This window comes from Myxocyprinus asiaticus, chromosome 36 (genome assembly GCF_019703515.2).
Source record: "Myxocyprinus asiaticus isolate MX2 ecotype Aquarium Trade chromosome 36, UBuf_Myxa_2, whole genome shotgun sequence".
Lineage (NCBI taxonomy): Eukaryota > Metazoa > Chordata > Actinopteri > Cypriniformes > Catostomidae > Myxocyprinus > Myxocyprinus asiaticus.
The window spans coordinates 39,473,059-39,493,176 of NC_059379.1; the positions used below are offsets into that span (position 1 = coordinate 39,473,059).

At 41.0% G+C, this 20,118-nt stretch overlaps 1 protein-coding gene across 1 annotated transcript; it reads left to right on the forward strand.

The window, feature by feature from the left end:
- Window positions 1-155: 155 nt before the first annotated feature.
- Window positions 156-18,006, forward strand: LOC127427225 (uncharacterized). Its single transcript, XM_051674687.1, has 11 exons — window positions 156-204; window positions 541-824; window positions 905-989; window positions 1,180-1,309; window positions 5,103-5,310; window positions 10,149-10,309; window positions 10,404-10,440; window positions 10,540-10,639; window positions 14,358-14,423; window positions 17,618-17,710; window positions 17,835-18,006. The coding sequence occupies exons 2-11, from the start codon at window positions 541-543 to the stop codon at window positions 17,982-17,984; spliced, it is 1,314 nt and encodes a 437-aa protein (XP_051530647.1). The 5' UTR covers window positions 156-204; the 3' UTR covers window positions 17,985-18,006.
- The last annotated feature ends 2,112 nt before the right edge of the window (window positions 18,007-20,118 follow it).

Genomic DNA, 20,118 nt, shown 5'->3' on the forward strand with positions numbered 1-20,118 from the left:
TTAGAAACTTAATTTAGAATGACATATTACGTGGTTTTAAAGCACAACTGTAATAAAAACAAAAATAAAAGCGCGAGATTGATAATTGATGATCTAGGTCGCTAAGCAACGTCGGTTGTTTTCTCAAAAAGAAAAAAAAACGACGACAAAACAGTAGGACTGCTCGTGTTGGGAAACTTTGACAAGGAAAATCCAGCTGAAAGTGTACGTATTTAAAGATGATTTACACAAGGCAAAGTTTTGATTCCCTATGACAATATTTAATACAGAACATGTAATATATAACTTACTATATGACTGTAAAGTCTCGCAAAAAAAGTACTGTGGCGGTAACATGGTAGTGATGGCATCAGATGGTAAATACCAAACTCATGTAAAGTGCTATTTACATGGTACTTAAAGGTCCTTCAAAGAATACAATGGTCCAAAAACATGGTAGTTTTTGCACTTTATTGTTGGTGTGATTTGCCTTATGCAAATTGGCCAGGGACCATTAAATGTATTAATACAAAACACAATATAAAATCTGTTCCTCCTCAGATGTCAGAGAAAATGATGGCACCACCAGTCCTTCCTGTTGATGGCCCTCAACAGATCAAACTGATGACTCAATGCGCAGATCTCTTTAGTGTGTCCTGCTCTGAAACAGACACAGATGGGGACAGTGAGTGTGAACCCGAGAATGGCTCAGACACTACATCAGAGGAACAACACCTGGAGCAACAGCAGTTACACATGCACTCTGACATCCATCCACAGGAGTCACACACAAGCCCTCAAACACAGCCCAAAACTAATGGAGACCTCCACATACACACAGTACTGTGAGTTCACAACGTGTGTATTAGAGCTCATACAGGCCTCTTTAAAAACATCTAATGATCTAATCTGATTTTCATTGTAGAGACTGTGGCTTTGAGGTCATGACATGTCAGTTCAGTGAGGATGGGTCCATGCTAGCTGCTGGACTCAATGACGGATCCATCAAGGTTAGATTTAATACCATTAAAGGAATAATTCACCCAAAAATGAAAATTCTGTAAACATTTATTCACCTTCTAGTCGTTCTAAACCCACATGACATTCTTTTATCTGTGGAACGTGAAAGGAAAAGTTTTATTTTTCCATACAATTAAAGTAAATCTTTCTTTCTTTCTTTCTTCTGTATGTTCTCATCAGGTGTACAGCACAGATAGTGGAGAACTGATCCAGACCTTGAAGGACAACAGCAGCTCATTGTTTTCAATGCCTGTGACCGCCCTGCGCTTTACTGTCACTGGTCAGTCACACTGCCAAATAATGGCCACCTGTGAGTATTCATTATTTTAAAGCTGAAGTGTGTAACTTTCTCGATGTTCAAATACTGACACAGCAACATTAACTCAACCAGTGGTGTGAGTTTGGGGCAGGACTATCTGTTTGATCAAACGTAGGAGGAGGAAATATTTAGGAAGGCTGTTTATGCAATTCCATTTGGTGGTGCAAAAATGACACTTTTCAGCTTTAAAGCTGCTGTGTGTCATTTATTTTATTTTTTTGCCATTAAAGCTAGTGTAATTTCTGCAACACTTGCATCACCAAAATGAATATTAAAAATAATCACTGTTTTTAAACAGAGACCAGAAAAAAAAAACCTTGTCTTCCATTGGTTGTTCCAAGAGATGGTCCTGTCCCAAACTCATGGCTTTGGTTAAGCCCATGTCACTGGGACAGCCTGGATGAGTCTCTCAAACAAACAAACAAACAAACAAACAAAATAATGTTTTAAAAGTGGCACAGAGTCACAGTGAGTGTGTTTGCATGTGCACTTATAATAGCTACAGCAGGTTTTGGCATATTCGAGCTACAGTCTTCATCTGTCTGTCCAAGTATAGGGTACAACAGGGCTAAAGGCACACCTTAAGGAAAATTTGCTATTTTCTTGGCACAAAATGGATCAAGATTCGAGACATAAATTACTTTTTATTGAATATTAATGGAGCAACATCATTTGTTTGAAAAGAAACAACAACAGGAGGTTGTTTTGAATAAAATGAAATAAAAAAAAAATTAAACAGTCGTTAGGGGGCCTTTTACCTACCCACACCTGGGGTTGATATACACTATATTGCCAAAAGTATTCGCTCATCTGCCTTTAGACGCATATGAACTTAAGTGACATCCCATTCTTAATCCATAGGGTTTAATATGACGTCAGCCCACCCTTTGCAGCTATAACAGCTTCAACTCTTCTGGGAAGGCTTTCCACAAGGTTTAGGAGTGTGTTTATGGGAATTTTTGACCATTCTTCCAGAAGCGCATTTGTGAGGTCAGACACTGATGTTGGACGAGAAGGCCTGGCTCGCAGTCTTCGCTCTAATTCATCCCAAAGGTGCTCTTTCGGGTTGAGGTCAGGACTCTGTGCAGGCCAGTCAAGTTCTTCCACACCAAACTCGCTCATCCATGTCTTTATGGACCTTGCTTTGTGCACTGGTGCGCAGTCATGTTGGAACAGGAAGGGGCCATCCCCAAACTGTTCCCACAAAGTTGGGAGCATGGAATTGTCCAAAATCTCTTGGTATGCTGAAGCATTCAGAGTTCCTTTCACTGGAACTAAGGGGCCAAGCCCAGCTCCTGAAAAACAACCCCACACCATAATCCCCCTCCACCAAACTTCATAGTTGGCACAATGCAGTCAGACATGTACCGTTCTCCTGGCAACCGCCAAACCCAGACTCGTCCATCAGATTGCCAGATGGAGAAGCGTGATTCGTCACTCCAGAGAACGCGTCTCCACTGCTCTAGAGTCCAGTGGCGGCATGCTTTACACCACTGCATCCGATGCTTTGCATTGCACTTGGTGATGTATGGCTTGGATGCAGCTGCTCGGCCATGGAAACCCATTCCATGAAGCTCTCTATGCACTGTTCTTGAGCTAATCTGAAGGCCACATGAACTTTGGAGGTCTGTATCGATTGACTCTGCAGAAAGTTGGCGACCTCTGCGCACTATGCGCCTCAGCATCCGCTGACCCCGCTCTGTCATTTTACGTGGCCTATCACTTCGTGGCTGAGTTGCTGTCATTCCCAGTCGCTTCCACTTTGTTATAATACCACTGACAGTTGACTGTGGAATATTTAGTAGCGAGGAAATTTCACGACTGGACTTGTTGCACAGGTGGCATCCTATCACAGTACCACGCTGGAATTCACTGAGCTCCTGAGAGCGGCCCATTCTTTCACAAATGTTTGTAGAAGCAGTCTGAATGCCTAGGTGCTTCATTTTATACACCATACATGCCATGGAAGTGATTGGAACACCTGAATTCAATTATTTGGATGGGTGAGCGAATACTTTTGGCAATATAGTGTATATTGATAGAGTGTAGATAACATGTGCAAATACTTTTGAGACAGTAAGTATTTTATAAAGAGACTATTCTCCATTGTTATTGGATCAGTCAATGTGAGCACACTTTGAACTTTCTTCATATCAAATCTATTCGCCCCACTTGCCCGCCTTTCAAGACGTGGGAGGGAGACAAGGGGAGGGAAAAGAGGAGAGGGAAAGGGCAAGGCAGAGCGACAGTGAGAGAGAAAAAAAATTGCCGTCGTCTGGTCCTCTACCACTCCTCCACCCTCTGGCGGACCGGAGCGAGTCCTCCGACCCCTGGCGGATGGAACGCCCTTCCAAGTTCTGCCGGCTGGTAGTGAGCCCCTCTGCCCCTGACACAGCTCCACTGCTCCAGGCGGCCGGCAGCGAGCCCCTCCTCTCCTCGCGGATGGCCGCGGCTGCTCCTTTGGGCAGACGGCAGTGGCAAGGACTCCACAACAGCACATCCCTCCTCCTTCCCGGGTTTCGGCACCAATGTAACAAGGTTAAAACGGGAAAGGAGGAGGCGGGAACCGGCTGAACAGTCAAAGTAATATTTAATAAAACAAAATTACACAAAACACAAACGCACACACGGCAGCTGCGTGTGGCTCCCTCTCTCCCAAACTGCTGCATCCGGCTCGGCCTTATCCCTCTCCTCGTCACAGACAGATAAGTATTTTGTCACAAAATAAATGTGATAATTTCAGTGATATTCATTAGCTACAGAAATTTGCAACATTTAAAAAATGTAATATTAGATCAAATGATCTCAAAATCAAACTTTAGGTTTTACACACAATGATCTCATGGATCAGGAATATTTTGCAGTGTATAGAGACAAACAGGTGTTCAGGAAAGTCCTGTTGTAGTTGAAAATTAAATCAAAGGAGCTTTTTGCCCCATTGTATCCTACATGACACAAAGTGTCAAAGCTTGATGTGTTAAATACCTGCCCTGGCCACCTCTCTTTCATGGCATGCGATTACAGATGGATAGGCCTGAATAGGTCTGAAACATGGAGCAGCACTGAGGGCCAATTGTGGTTTGATTAACATGTATACATGATGGAAGAAGCTGAGCTACAGTCTCATTATCTAGGCCTCTGTTAGTCCGACTTAAAATTTAAATCAGCAAAAACTAACTAAAGAACTAAATTGTAAAAAGATGAATTATTGTTTTAGCCCAACTGAAATTGAACTTTTAAAGTGTGTGGACTGATTGTTATACTTTTAGGTTAAATCCACCTACAAATGGCTAACTTATACTTCACACTACATCTTGGGATATGAGAGAGAATTTTAACAGGTTACCCCATGTGACTCTACCCTCCCTAGCAACCGGGCCATTTTGGTTAGGAGACATGGCTGGAGTCACTCAGCACACCCTGGGATTTGAACTAGCAATCTAGTGAGCTCCAGGGGTGGTAGCCAGTGTCTTTTACCACTGAGCTACCCAGGCCCACCCCCTGTATCTCACTTTAACATGCAGAGGAAACTGTACGTAAGCCATTCAGGATGATTTTATGAAGATTGTAAACACAGTGGCTCAGTGGTGCAAAACAAGTTACATTCAAATGAAAACATTAAATATTAATGACTATTATTTGTTTTCGTTAATTACAAATTTGAGCCTTATATAAAACAAAAAAATTACATGAAAATTTTTTTTATCTCGTCAGGCTTGGGTTGGATAGCGGACTACTACAGTCGTGAAGTTTAGAGGTCAATATGTGTTTGTCTCTCTGTCAGATGCCAGTGGTTATGTGTGCTGTTGGTATGTGTGGGGAGGACAGAAGCTGTGGGAGTCGAATGAAGCAAGTGAAGCAGGAGTGCAGAGACAGACTCTCTCTCTGTCTGTCTCTCCATCAGGAGAACAGGCTCTGACCAGCGGCTCAGACTCTGTCATCCATCTGTATGACCTCACCACTCACCAGAGACTGCAAAGCTTCAGTGCCAGGTAATGAAACAAGTCAGCCAGCCCCTGAGGTGAATCATAACATTACAATCGTTCATCTGAAGCAAAAGAGTGTTTGGAAATTGGATAAAAAAACAACACACTGTGTACTTAACCTCTTTAATGAGTGCCTGAACTACAATTCCATGAAGCATTGTGATTGACATAATCAAATAAAAAATGATGGAAAAATATAAAACTATTGATTTATTGTTGTTGATTATAGAAACTGTATGTTTTGGTTTGAGAGTGTAGGGAGACCGAATTAATTGTGTCATTCACAGTGCATCATGAAAGTGGATGGTAGCTGCAGAGCTCTTCTCTGATTGGTGGATGTTTTGTCTTCAGGATCATGGGTAGTGTAGTTCTTCACCAGGAATTCTGCTATTTAAAAAAAAAAAAACTGTTGTGCTGTAATCAAAATAAAAAAATACATATTTTGCATAAAGAAAATAATGCTTATTTTCATAAAAAAAAAAAACTTTCATGTATTATAGTAATGAAATACATCCTGTCCAGACAAAATTTCATTAAAAGACACTGTAAGCAATTTTACCATTTTGCTAATTTCACTAGTTTCTGTATTAGACCATACCCTCTCTTCAAAACCCCACCCTCCACAGACATGTCAGCAAACCCACGTAAAATAATTCAGAGAAGAGAACATTTCTGATTGGCTAGTTTTCTAATTAGTTAAAAAAGTGAGGGCTGCTCCTCTGACTTTTTGTTTTGTGTGTGTATGTGTATGTGTGTGTGTGTGCAGAATAAAAAATTACAATTGATATCTGTCAGGTAGTAGGGACTTTTTTTGTGCGCTATTACAAAAAAACAGCACATTTAAAATTGCAGGAAAGAGAAACACATTTTTCAGTACAGTATTTCATGAGTTTGCCTGCCCATATAATCTTTGAGTCATAACGGGTAAACTTATGTGGCTCGCTGTCCGCAAAGTAGGGGCTCAAGGAAGAGGCTCGACTCGAGCTCTAAATTTACCCCCCAAAAAAGGTGCTTAGGATCTTTCCATGGGCTTGCTGTCCTTTATTCTAAGTGCTTTAGATAAAATTGATAAAATATTATATCCTTAGATGTGAATGTGAACATGACAAATAATGCTATAATAGAACTGCTTAGGCATAATGTTAAAACCCCCCAAAATGTGTGAAAAAAAAAACTGCAATGCAAAGGCTAACAGAAGTACTTAATCTGATAAACTACGCAGAAGCAGCTGGCTTGCGGAGGCCGCCTCATGCAAGGTTCTGCACAGAGACTGGGAAATATGGGTGATTGAAATGAACAGGAGGAGATGGGGACCGCAGCTGTAATGGTTGAGCTGCGGCAGTGGTGTAGGTGAGATAGTATCATAAAAAAGGTGCTCTGCGGGAGCAGAGTTAAAGTACTGCTGTGGCAGTGGAATGAAACGGGGCCTTCTGGGGGAGCAGAGTTAAGGTAGATGAGATAGAAACATAAAAAAGGTGCCCCTATGGGAGTGGAGCTAAAGTACTGCTGCGGTAGTAGCGTATAAAGACCTGTAAGGGAAGCGAAAATGTATTAAGGAAAACATGACTGTTACGTTTGTATTCACCTGTAGGGGAAGCAAATGGTTTATACATTTGCACACATCTTTAAGGGAAAACGTTCATTAGGAACACATGACTTTATTACATTGATACACACCTGTAAGGGATTTAAAAGGTTAGTTAGTAAAACATGTCAATGACATTTATACACACCTGTAAGGTAAGCGAAAGTTTAGTTAAGTATAAATAACTATTACATTTAACATGGGCGGGGCACTACTACGGCAGAATCTAAATGCGAAAGGGGTACTGCTGTGGCAGTATCAAGTGTGGGCGGGCACTGCTGCGGCAGTATCAAATGGAGCAGTGCTGCAGCAGTATCAAAAGGGGCACACATGACTTTATTACATTTGTGCACACCTTTAGAGGCAGTTCTTTTTTTTTATTATTATTTTTTTTTTAAGATTACGTCAAGCTTTATTTATTATATATTGGGCTCATTTTAACCATGAGTGAAATAAATGCCAATGTAAAGGCTAACGGGAAATGCTAAAGTGGAAAAAAGTTTCTTAAGATTACTGCATTACCACTGCACTCGAACGGGAGAGCTCATACTGCGATTTGGACAGGAGAGCCCACGGAGTGAATGACATGAAATATCACACTGCATTTGAATGGGAGAGCTCACACTGCGATTTGAACGGGAGAGCCTGCGTTGTGTTCGAACGGGAGGGCTCACACTACATCTGAAAGGGAAAGCCCACACTGTATTGGAATGGTGGGTGATGCTGAGTAAGAGCCTTGCCAAACTGGGTTTTTCAGTGTGTATATATTTATGAGCTATGCACCTAGACTTTTAATAAGCGGAAAACACACCACACAAATCTGGATAGTGAATGGCCCCAGGAGCACCATTAGAGATGTTATGAAGCCAGAGCAGATGCCACTTGCGAAAGTGGCCTCACGCTAGGGTTTTCCCAGGGATAGGGAACAATGAGAGATTTAAATGGATGGGAGGAGACGGGGCTGCAGCTGTAGTGGTACTGGGGATGACGTGAAATAGATCAGTTGAGGTAGAAAGTACACCATGGTTGCGGTTTCATGGGAGGCTTAGTGGCACGGCCTGAAAGATTCTGCTGTTGCTGCACCTGGACAGCACATTTGCACTGCTTTGCTCTGTCTTGGGAGGTTTAGTCGCATGACCTGAAAGATGCCGGATATTTGTGCTGCTCAGGGATGCTTTGAATCAATAGCAGGAGCACTGCAGTTGTGTTTTCTCGGGGCTTAGACACGTTGCTCAACCTGTATATATATCTATCTATATATATATTATTTACGTTTTTTTTTTTAAGTTTGTTGTCAAACAAGGAAGTAAATATAATGTTTGACATCTTTTGGCTCCTCGGGAGGTAACGGTAAAGTCTTGGAAAGACACCTATAGGGAAGACAGGAGGAAACCTGTGTACACTCCAGTGAAAAGTATTTAAATGGACTCTCGCAGACACCTGCTGGAAGTAATACTGGTGAAACCAAAACCCAAATTAGTCATATGAAGGTGAAACTTAAACCAGAAAAACATTTCACAAATCTGTGAAAACTTAGATCCATGGCAAACTGGCCAATGGAGAGGGGGCAACCTCAGACTGCTAATGCTTATTTGAGGGGAAAAGCATGTGGTCAACGTTTCGAGGACATGAGTCTAGAGAAAAGAGAAAACAAATATTAATGACAAAACAATGGCACGGCCACTGCTGCAGCCACTTTACACAGAAGGAAGAAGCTTTGTTGCATTAGTGGAGAATGATTCTTGTCTGCTTACGCCTTAAGGCTGGGATGGAGAAGTTGGGCAAGAGAAATGTTTTAATGATGATGTTGGGAAGAATCTCTGGATCATCTGAGTAATGATTACATGCATGCATATACAATACACATCCCTTTTTAAAGGTTGTGTAGTGAATGGCTGGAGGAACGTCTATTGCTCAGTAGATAAGTTTCAGGATGTAGAGCAGTTCCATGAATTATATAATAGTGCCGTGTTCAAAATTCTTTAGTAATAGCATCTGTGAAAAGGAAGGGATGGGTCAATTGTGGGAAAACCATGCTGACATACATGCGTGATTGCAGGAGAGCTTCTTAAAATGGTTAATAGCAATTGTGACTAGTTATAATGAATGCTTTGTAAGCTTAAAAGAGTTAAAGCTTTTTTGGCAGCTGCACATGCTTTATGTACTTTACAAGTATTTTTAGCTCCTTCAGTGTTTTATTTTTTTTTAAATAACTGTTTCATGGTTTCGTCATTACGAGAAGGCAAGATATTCAACTGGAGGTTCATGCTTGCCTCATTATTAAAAATAATTAATTTATGTGAAAATGTATGAGCCATGCTGGGAATTACAGGTTTAGAAACAATAAAGTGACCAACAGAATAACATTTTCTGAGATTGAAAGTGCTGTTGCTCTGCACTCCATATGGAAGTGCAGGAGAAATGGACTTGCGATCATTATTGAATGGATTCACTTGCGTGAGGAGTTTTCTCCTGAGCTGTGAGAGAGTGAAAAGGGAGATCTGAAGTGCAGCAATTAAGCTGAGAGGAACCACTTGTGTGGTAGAACCGGACTGAAACACTGGAGTGTGTGGGAATAAAATGTTTGAATTCAGCTGCTAATCTTTGATTCCCCTTGCCTTAAATTAAAGCTGTATTAGAGCTCAAGTACATGTAAGCATGAGTGGCGCCTGATAATGAAGGCAACTCTCACACTAAAGAGAGCCACTCCGGGTAAACAGTTAAGATGAGCACCTGTGCATGGTCATGAAGCTGAAGCACTGGTATATGGCAAAGCAGTGGCCATCTTACGGAGGCAGCCTCAACACAATAGGGTCTTCTTCGGGGAGGAAACATTAGCAAGGAGGAAAGGCAGGATACAAAACAACAGTTAAAGTGGCAGCCACCATTATGTGAAATATGAAAATAGTGAGCTGCTGTGATAGCTTCCGTTGAATAACATGATAATTATGACAGAAGAGCTTATTTGCTGAGGAGGACAAATGCTTCACGCAGAGCAGAGAGACATCCAAGTCTGTCACATGGATCTGTCATGGGTGAGCAGGGCCAAATGCCAGAAAGACTGTCGCTAGAGTGAGGTAAAAGGCAGCTTATATACTCTGCAGGCTGCAGGTTGATTGGCAGATTCGATGAGCAAGCTCCTCTCCAACTTTAGTTTAAGAACTCAGAAAATGTGCTTTAAGCATTATGCAAAACATAATTGAAATATAATATGTAAGGAATATTCTTTTATTTTATTGGTAATTTCTTTCTCTTGTAGCTCCTCAAGAACAGTGATGGATGGCCATCGGTTTCGAGTGTTTGCTGTGACGTTTCACCCGGAATGTGCGAGAGAGTTCATCTCAGGAGGATGGGACAACACTATACAGGCAAACAATCATTTCTCATGCAATAATTCTTCTCAAATTCACTCTATTCATAGTATGTCAAATACAAATTGAGTATTTGAAAATGGGAACAAACTCTGGATATGTTTGAATTAATTTCATAATTCTTTTTCTGTTAATTTCCATAGTACAGTTTTGGGATACTAGACAGCAGCGCTCGATCAGGTCTCTCTGAAGTTTAATATTGACAAATATTGCTTAACAGGTATTTGCTCTATAATCATTATAATAATATTATTTTTGCATGAATTGTTTTTTTGTCAGGATGATCTCTGGCCCTCATGTGTGTGGTGATGCCCTTCAGATTGATCCAACAGCCAATCAGATTCTCACAGGATCTTGGAGGAAATATAACACACTAGAAGTAAGAGCAATGTAACAATGACTCAGGTTGAGTGGGATCCATGTGCAGTTTATTTACTACAGCAAGTTCAGAGTACAGACAAGCATGGGTCGAATAACCAGGGCAATCAACAATATCAGAGGCAGGGGCCTGGGTAGCTCCGTGGTAAAATTCGCTGGCTACCACCCCTGGAGTTCGATAGCTTGCTAGTTTGAATCCCAGGGTGTGCTGAGGGACTCCAGCCAGGTTTCCTAAGCAACCAAATTGGCCCGGTTGCTAGGGAGGGTAGAGTCACATGGGGTAAATTCCTTGTGGTCTTTATAATGTGGTTTGTTCTCGGTGGGGCGCGTGGTGAGTTGAGCGTGGTTGCCACAGTGGATGGCATGAAGCCTCCACACGCACTATGTCTCCGTGGCAATGCGCTCAACAAGCCACGTGATAAGATGCGTGGGTTGACGGTCTCAGACGCGGAGGCAACTGGGATTCGTCCTCCGCCACCTGGACTGAGGCGAATCACTACGCGACCACGAGGACTTAAAAAGCACATTGGGAATTGGGCATTCCAAATTGGGAGAAAAAGGTGAAAACAATTTTTTTAAAAAACAATATCAGAGGCAGAGCAGTAACGTGGTGAAACAGGCAGAGGATTGGGGCAGGCAGCAAACATCAATAGAAATAGTCCAGGCAAATACAATGATAGGCAGGCAGCAAACATACGTAAAGAGGTAATCCAAGGCAGAGTCATACACGGGTAGAACAACACAGGAAATAATAACGCTCAGAACAAGACAAGACTTCGCAACGAGTGAACAAACACCCAGGGCTTAAATAGTCTGAGTGATGTGGAACAGGTACGCAGTAATCAGTCAAGGAATTTAGTGAGTTCTTGATTTAGATGTTCTGTCTGGCCATTAGACTGGGAGTGGTAACCTGAAGTGAGACTTATATTAACATTACACCCCTTCTGGACTGATGATATAACCGAGGAAGGAGACTGAAGCTTGGCATACAGTTGGTGTTCTATGAGATGCTTCAAGACTGCCCAGACCTGCTTGATTTCCTCCAGGGTGTCTGAATAAATCAAGATATCATCAATATATACTTCTCAGTTTTGGCATACAGTCGGTGTTCTATGAGACGCTTCAAGACTGCCCGGACCTGCTTGATGTGTTTCTCCAGGGTGTCTGAATAAATCAAGATATCATCAATATATACAATTAAGCACTGATTTATCATGTCTCTGAATACGTAGTTTATGAAGGATTGGAACACAGATGGACTATTGGACAGGCCGAATGGCATAACGAGATATTCGTAGTGCCTGCTGCTGGTGGAAAAGGCTGTTTTCCATTCATTCCCCTCTCGAATGCGAATGAGGTTGTAGATCGAGTTTGGTGTAAAACTTAGCAGATCTCAGTTGTTCCAAAGCTGCGGGGACCAGGGGTAATGGATATGAGAATTTGACCGTTATGTCATTTAGACGACGATAATCAATACAAGGACGAAGGCCCCCATCCTTCTTACCCACAAAGAAGAAGCCTGCTGCTGCCGGTGAAGTGGATGGACGGATGAAACCCTTGGCCAGTCCTTCTTCAATGTACACTTTCATTGCTTTAGCCTCAGGTTCTGACAAGGGAAAGATTCTGCCTCTAGGTGGTGAAGTATCAGGTAACAGATCAATGGCGCAGTCACTAGATCGATGCGGCGGTAGTTGCAAGGCTTTGGTTTTACTAAAGGCTTCAATCAGATCAGCATACTCAGAAGGTACATTTGATGCTATGTTGGACTCATTAGTCACCTTAGTGGTTCTCACGGGTATAGGGGTGATAGGTTTTAGACACTGGGATGAGCAGTTGGCATCGCATGATCTGCTTCTCGCGCCATGAAATTTGTGGGTTATGGTCCTGCAGTCAGGGTAAACCGAAAATGACTGGGTCGTAAGGAGAGTGGATGATGAAGAGGCAAGTAGTTTCAGTGTGTAAAATTCCAACTTGCAGAATAAGATCAGTAGTGGTGTACAGTACCTGACCGGTCCCCAGGGGACGCCCATCTAGCGCTGCCACTGCCAAAGGAGAGTTGCAAGGAATTAGTGGTATCTTATGCTGTCAGGCTAGATCTTCATCAATAAAGTTGCCCGCTGCCCCGAATCTACCAAGGCTTTGGTGGTGATTGCATCAGATAGAAATGTTAATTTTACTGGCACTTCAAAACAAGCTGTACTTTGGATGGAGGAAATCAACAAACTCACCCTGCGACTGTGTGTTGGAGAGGGTCGTGTCGGGCAGTCAGTTCTCAAATGTCCCGCTTGGCCACAATATAGACAGAGATGATTATTGATGCGGCGTTCACGCTTCTCTGTGGAGAGATGAGTTCGACCGACTTGCATGGGTTTAGCGGCATCACTGGGTTGATTCATTTGACTGAGAGGGCTGGTAAATCGGTTAGGTCTCCTGGAGCGAATGAGATTGTCACTACGAATGAATGAATTGGTCCAGGGTTCTGCCTTCATCACGGCAGGCCAGATCTGATTGCACATCTATGTTTAATCCTTGACGAAACAACAGTTTTAATGTGTCTTCCACCCAAACAGTTTATGCAGCGAGAGTGCGAAAAGCCAGAGCGAATTCAGCTGCGGTATTACTTACCGGACGAAGTGCAACCAGCTGTTCCCCAGCACTCCTTCCTCCCTCAGAATGTTCGAAAACCTCTCTTAGTCGCTGAATAAAATCATTGAAAGTGGTGTGGTTTAACCCTCGATTGGCCTATACAGCTATTGCCCACTCCAGCGCCTTTCCCGTGAGTAGTGAACATACAAGAGAGATCTTACTATCATCAGTCGGGTATAACAAAGATTGTTGAGCCAGGAACATAGAGCATTGCATGAGAAAGCCCTTAAATTTGTGGTTGGGGTACCGTCAAATTTTCCTGGAAAGGCTAAATGTGGATTAGCAGTCACTGTGCTGTGAGGCATTATGATAGTTACCTGACTCGCTGAGGCGCTGGGGAAATGGATTCGGGTGCAGGCTGTTGGAGACACTGAACGGATTTCACCAACTCCTCCGTTAACGAGGTGAGTCGACCTAGTTGTTGTTGGTGAGATGCCAGTAGGTTTGCTTGGACAGAGAGTTCGTTGGATAGATGCATGAGGACTGCTGGATCGGTAGTTGGCGAAGTCTTCTGTAACAATGTCTCAGGTTGAGTGGGATCCATGTGCGGTTTATTTAATACAGCAAGTTCAGAGTACAGACAAGCATGGGTCGAATAACCAGGGCAATCAACAATATCAGAGGCAGAGCAGTAACGTGGTGAAACAGGCAGAGGATCGGGGCAGGCAGCAAACATCAATAGAAATAGTCCAGGCAAATACAATGGTAGGAAGGAAGCAAACATATGTAAAGAGGTAATCCAAGGCAGAGTCATACACGGGTAGAACAACACAGGAAATAATAACGCTCAGAAATGTAGCCAGGGCAAACAAGACTTCGAAAATGAGTGAACAAACACCCAGGGCTTAAATAGTCTGAGTGATGTGGAACAGGTACGCAGTAATCAGTCCAGGTATGCGGGTACTTGGGAAATGTAGTCCAATGTTAATACTCAGGCGAGGGAGACCTCCGGTGGCCGATTGAGGAATCTTCACCAGCGTTCGTGACAAGCAAAAAAAGAACTCTGCAAGATTCACAAAGCAGTTTATCACCAACCCAACGGATGTTTGTGATTGTACATTTTGTTTTTTCAGGTGTGGGACTACAGCTCTGGGCAGAGAGTACGCGAAGTGCCTCATGACCAACATGGAGAGAGCAGGGTTAATATCTTCTCATTATAATATTCATACTTCTCTAGATGCTTACACTTTGAAGCTACTTTGCAAGGGGATTTAGGGATGTTATCTTTTGGATTTTGTTCATATTGTGCTTTAACTTGATATCATGTCTTTTATTTATTTTTTACCTTTTTCCTGGTTGTGTCTGGAAGGGAACTCTTGATGTCTCTCAAAAGATGTATACGACATTGTGTTTATTTAAAATCCCACAGAAACCCTACACCTACCCCATCCCTGAACTGTAACCCTAACCCAAAGAAGCAGCAAATGCCACTCTTGCAAGACTTCACCAGATCGAGTCATATATTCTAGATACTTTACATTTATGTTCCCTTTAAGCATTTATAAAAGGGGTTCATTGACCAATAAGTCATTAAACCTGATGACCATTAAACCATACTGAACTTTTATATACACGTATATACAGTACACATTTTTAATGTTAGCAACTACTTAATCATTCACATCTGTTTACTTCACATTGTGGTACATTTTCATAGGCTACTTATGTTGAATAAATGTTATTAAGCATTTATAACATAGGAGATAAAATGCCTCACTTGATGGCAGGTATAGCATGAACATCACCTTTTTTATGCATGATGTTATAACAGAATATTAATGATTTATAATGCATTTGTAAATGACTTATTAGTCATTAACGAACTCCCCCAAAGCCGGTCGCACACCGGACAAAAAGCGCCACAGCGTAACGCATCGCAGGTAGGACAAGACACAGGTATCGCACTCAGGATGCGGTGATGCGTTGGTGCAGTACAGGTGGCAGTCCAAAGTTGTGAATTTACTCACCATACACAAAAAAGTTACGAAGGTTTTTGAACAAAGTGACGTTAATGAGTTTGCAGGTAAGTGTATGAAACTGGTGTAACTGTGCAAACTGAACGATTAGAAAGGGCTAAATGTATAATGCAATTTCTCTGTATGTAGCTTTGAATAGGTTTCATTCAAGCTGTCAAACCTCAACAAGACATACTTGTCCCTGAAAATACATTTTGTAGGCCAGGGGTTTTCAATTAAAGTTCCAAGAGGTCCGGTCTCTACATTTCCTTCTCAGCAAAGGTCCGGATAATAATACGTAGCTTACACGGTGTCAGTAGTCATATAGCTATGAAATTATAGAGTATGTTTTTTTGAATAGTTTTATAACTTGTTGGCAGCAACAGTAATTACTAATACTTAATAAAACAAAAACAAAAAACATTTAAAATAGTCTCTTCAAAACTGGGCAGGGGATGAGGACATTTAGGGCTCAGAGACAGCCAAAGTAGTGGGGTCTGAGGGATCTTCTACCAAAAGATAAAAATATTTCTTCAAGATTTCATCAGTCGAGGGCACTTGGGTATTAAAAGATAAGATCAACAGTTCCTTTTGAAGCTGAATGGCAGAAGTCCAGTTTTTGTGTTTAAATATTTTTACTCTCAGAATATATATGTATGGGACATCGGAGGCCTTTTGATAGATAAAAAATACTGTATGGGGTTTCAGGGCTGTCCCCATGAGAGAACATTTATAAAAATGTAAAAGTCTGAATGGACCTTTTTTAAATTTTCCTTGAAGAGAGAATCTACTAAACAAGCAGTTTATATAACAACAGTGAAGCATTAAAATACTGTTGCTTAATAAGCTTTTCTTGCCACCCATGCCATGATGACATCTCTGATTACTTTTCACAAAATTAGAACAAAAATCTGTTTGTTTATTATGAAAGGCTCATAACATGCTGTTTAATAAAGATCGATTTAGGCGGAAAAAACGTTATAGTCTAAGGGGCTATGTTAACTTGTCCTGACACAAACCTGGCTTAGCTGAACCATCTGAATCACATATCAGACAGATGAAGATAGTTTCACTTTGCTTCATTTTTGTTTTCTGCAGTGTGTTTAAGCGAAAGATGCCAGTATCTGTAGCAGTGTCTCCGCTACTGTTGTTAAAATAACTGCACCTGCAACTCTACATACAGTAAATTAGGCTTTATGCGGCGCCTCATGTCTATAGCAGGGAGAGAGGCAATGCACGCAGAGTGGGAATGAAGCACATGGCACTGAATGCGCTTTTTATTTCGTTCTAGATAGAAATATTTCTTTCTAGTGCTGAGCATGATTTATTCACGCTCCACACCTGTATACACATACAGTATGCTTACATAATCACTTAGCCAGGTGTCAGATAACTAGCATTCTGAGATGATATTCTTCTCAACACAATTGTACAGAGCGGTTATCTGAGTTTCCGTAGACTCTGTCAGTTTGAACCAGTCTAGCCATTCCCTTTGACCTCTCTCATCAACAAGGCGTTTCTGTCCACAGAACTGCCGCACACTGTTTGTTTTTTGTTTTTGGCACCATGCTGAGTAAATTCTAGAGACTGTTGTGTGTGAAAATCCCAGAAGATCAGCAGTTACAGAAATACACAAACCACCCCATCTGGCACCAACAATCATCCATGTGATTACCTAATCAGCCAATCGTGTGGCAGCAGTGCAGTGCATAAAATCAGGCAGATACGGGTCCGGAGCTTCATTTAATGTTCACATCAACCATCAGAATGGGGAAAAATGTGATCTCAGTGATTTGGAGTGTGGCATGATTGTTGGTGCCAGATAGGCTGGATTGAGTATTTCTGTAACTGCTGATCTCCTGGGATTTTCACACACAACAGTCTCTAGAATTTAATCAGAATGGTGCCAAAAACAAAAAACATCCAGTGAGCAGCAGTTCTGTGGATGGAAATGTTTTGTTGATGAGAGAGGTCAACAGAGAATGGCCAGACTGGTTTGAACTGACAAAGTCTACGGTAACTCAGATAACTGCTCTGTACAATTGAGGTGAGAAGAATATAATCTCAGAATGCTATTCTGAGATGTGGGTTGGCGCTGTTTTGTTGGCACGAGGGGGACCTACACAATATTAGGCAGGTGGTTTTAATGCTGTGGCTGATTGGTATATATATATATTTTTAAAGACAGAAAGTAAGGCTTTAACTTCATAAATTCACATTTGCACTCATCCTCTAACAACTTGAGAGAGAGGATTAGTTAGAATTAGATAGCTTATTGAAAGCATGCCATGAATGCTGTATTGAGCCTTGAGCTAATTAATACCAAGGATTTCTATAGTTGTACACTCATGAATTCTCTTGCATTCTTCTGTGACCAGATCTACACGTGTCACTGGTTTGGACAGGAGCACATAGTGGCAGCCGGGAGTCAGCCAAACATGCTGAGAGTCATTCGCCGAAAGACTTTTACTGTGAGTGAACTTTCCATCTGAACACTTCTCAGTGTAGTCTATTATATTAAAAAGCAACATTACTGAAAAAAATTCAGTAACAAGAGTTCCTGCCTTTCACTCTATCTGTTTTCTTGTTTTGCAGACGGAATCCTGTTTGTTTGGTTTATCCTCTGCGGTCTTCAGTTCTTCAGTGTGTCCTTCAGGAAAGTGGATGGGTCTAATAGCAGCGAGCTCTGGGAACAAAGTGTTTTTGCTGGACAAAGGATGGCATGCCAGGAAAGACATTGCATAAATGCTGGATGGGTGAAAAAGAGAGGGGGAAAGGCAAAACAGCATACAACTGCAGTTTTAGCATTTCAGCTCTTTGCTCAATAAAAAAAATACTTTTCTAATGTCTCTGTTTTATTTTTCATTCATATTTTTTTTTTTAATTGAAGAATTCACATAACGCTCAATGTTCCCCGAAAGTTTTCTTTTGAGTCTGAGATTTCTGTTTTTTGCTTTTCAACAATACAATAAAACTTTATGAATTCATACTGGTCTACAGAGTAGCTTGTTTAATACTGGAACATGAAACTGCAGTAAAATAAGTGTTGATTTAGATGATTTTATAATTTAATTGCATTATGCTGACTCTCAACCCTTGTTTAGCAACAGTAAAGTTGGAGGTACAATTACAAAATTTGTCTCTTGTTTACATGAGTTAATCAATATATTTTTGTAATTTTATAATTCATGTTTGTCTTAAGCCTTAAATGACATATGCATTACAGTTTTTCTCAGTCATGTACACAATACAACAAAAAAAAAACTGAATGCTTTTCCAAAAGAAATATGCACTTCCCAAGTAAAAAAAATAAAAATAAAAATGTTTAACCCTAGAATTCATGGATTTTTGCTGCTTATGCAATTTAAGGGGATAGTTTACCCAAAAATTAAAAGTCTCTGATCATTTACTCACTCTCATGCCATCCCAGATGTGTATGACTTTCTTTCTTTAGCAGAACACAAATGAATATTTTTAAAAGAATATTTCAGCTCTGTAGGTCCATACAATGCAAGTGAATGGTGATCAGTGCCCGGTTGCATAAAACAACTTAAGTTTTTCCCTTAAGTATAACACTGAAAGCGTGATTTCCCCTTACCTGAGGGAATGACTTGAGGGTGTTGCATATAATCCCTTATACACTTCTCTTAGGTAAGGGAAACCGTAAAGGGATTTACTAAAGTGAGAGAGGTTTTACCATAATAAAACTCTACTGTTACCATGGACACAGCGTGTCTCTGCGAACTTTCAGAAGATCTGAAATGTCCAAACCAACACTTGGGCAATTTTACAACATAGAAAATAATTTAACTTTACACTATGATTTTATTTTAATATTACTGACTATTAAAGTTTCTCTGTATCATTATTCATGTGTAAATTATTGTCCGACCTCTTCTGAAGCAGCACATAAACAGCATTGTCACGTGTCAGCTCTTAGTTTGCATAACACTTTTCAGTATGCACCAATCACAGTAGTTTGCGATTACTGCATAAATATTTTTTCAAACTCATTTTCTGGAGGATATGCAGGCAGATTTCCATTTGTATCTGAGGTACAATCCTTGAATTTAATCAATTCAAATAAGGCTGTAGCCTTTAGCCTCCTTGTTAGCGCGCCCGCTTCCCATGCCAGAGATGCCAGTTTGAATCCCACTTGGAGCGGGTTGAGTAGGACAGTGGTGCCATGACCCGGATGGGAGTGAAGTTTAGGGGGGTGATTGTAACAGTAGCCACACTGTAAAATAAATCAGTAATTTTATGGGATTTTTACTTTTATTTTACAGTTTTTTCCTGTATTTTTAATGTACAGAAAAATATTAATAAAATTATAGAAATAGACTGTGAATTTACATGTCTAATGTAGAATAACATGGAAAACCTGTAACTGTGAATAACCATAAAATTTCCATTTTTTTAAGGAAAATCTTGTTTTTTTCTACATAAAAAGACTTGTTAAAATACATTCACAAATGTATCATAATTTCAAAAATATTTATATTTTATTTAATCTATGAAACTCTAGTTAGTTAGTTATTTTCCGTTATTTCACAGAATATTTTTGGCGCCCCAGCTACCGGAATATTACTGTTTTTTTAGTGTTTTTTTTTTTTTTTTTTTACAGTGCAGCTGGTAGGTAGCTGTGCAGTGTGTAAACCTCACTCCCCTGGCCTCAAGAGGTGCACTAGCGACTGATGCTAGAGGCTGTAGCCTTTAGCTTCCTTGTTAGCGTGCCCACTTCCCATGCCAGAGATGCCGGTTTGAATCCTGCTCGGAGCGGGTTGAGTAGGACCTGTTACACTTTTAAGGCCTTTTAAGAAAGACATCTTTGAAAGACCGCCAGGTAAGAGTTGGATTAGAGGTGCAAGACGTTAAGATG

Bases quoted from the DNA above. Each gene is read 5' to 3' on its own strand.
- LOC127427225 (XM_051674687.1), top strand. From the start codon at position 541: ATGTCAGAGAAAATGATGGCACCACCAGTCCTTCCTGTTGATGGCCCT. The intron at 5,311-10,148 runs GTAATGAAACAA...TTTCTCTTGTAG, and splicing joins CTGCAAAGCTTCAGTGCCAG to CTCCTCAAGAACAGTGATGG. The intron at 17,711-17,834 runs GTGAGTGAACTT...CTTGTTTTGCAG, and splicing joins TTCGCCGAAAGACTTTTACT to ACGGAATCCTGTTTGTTTGG.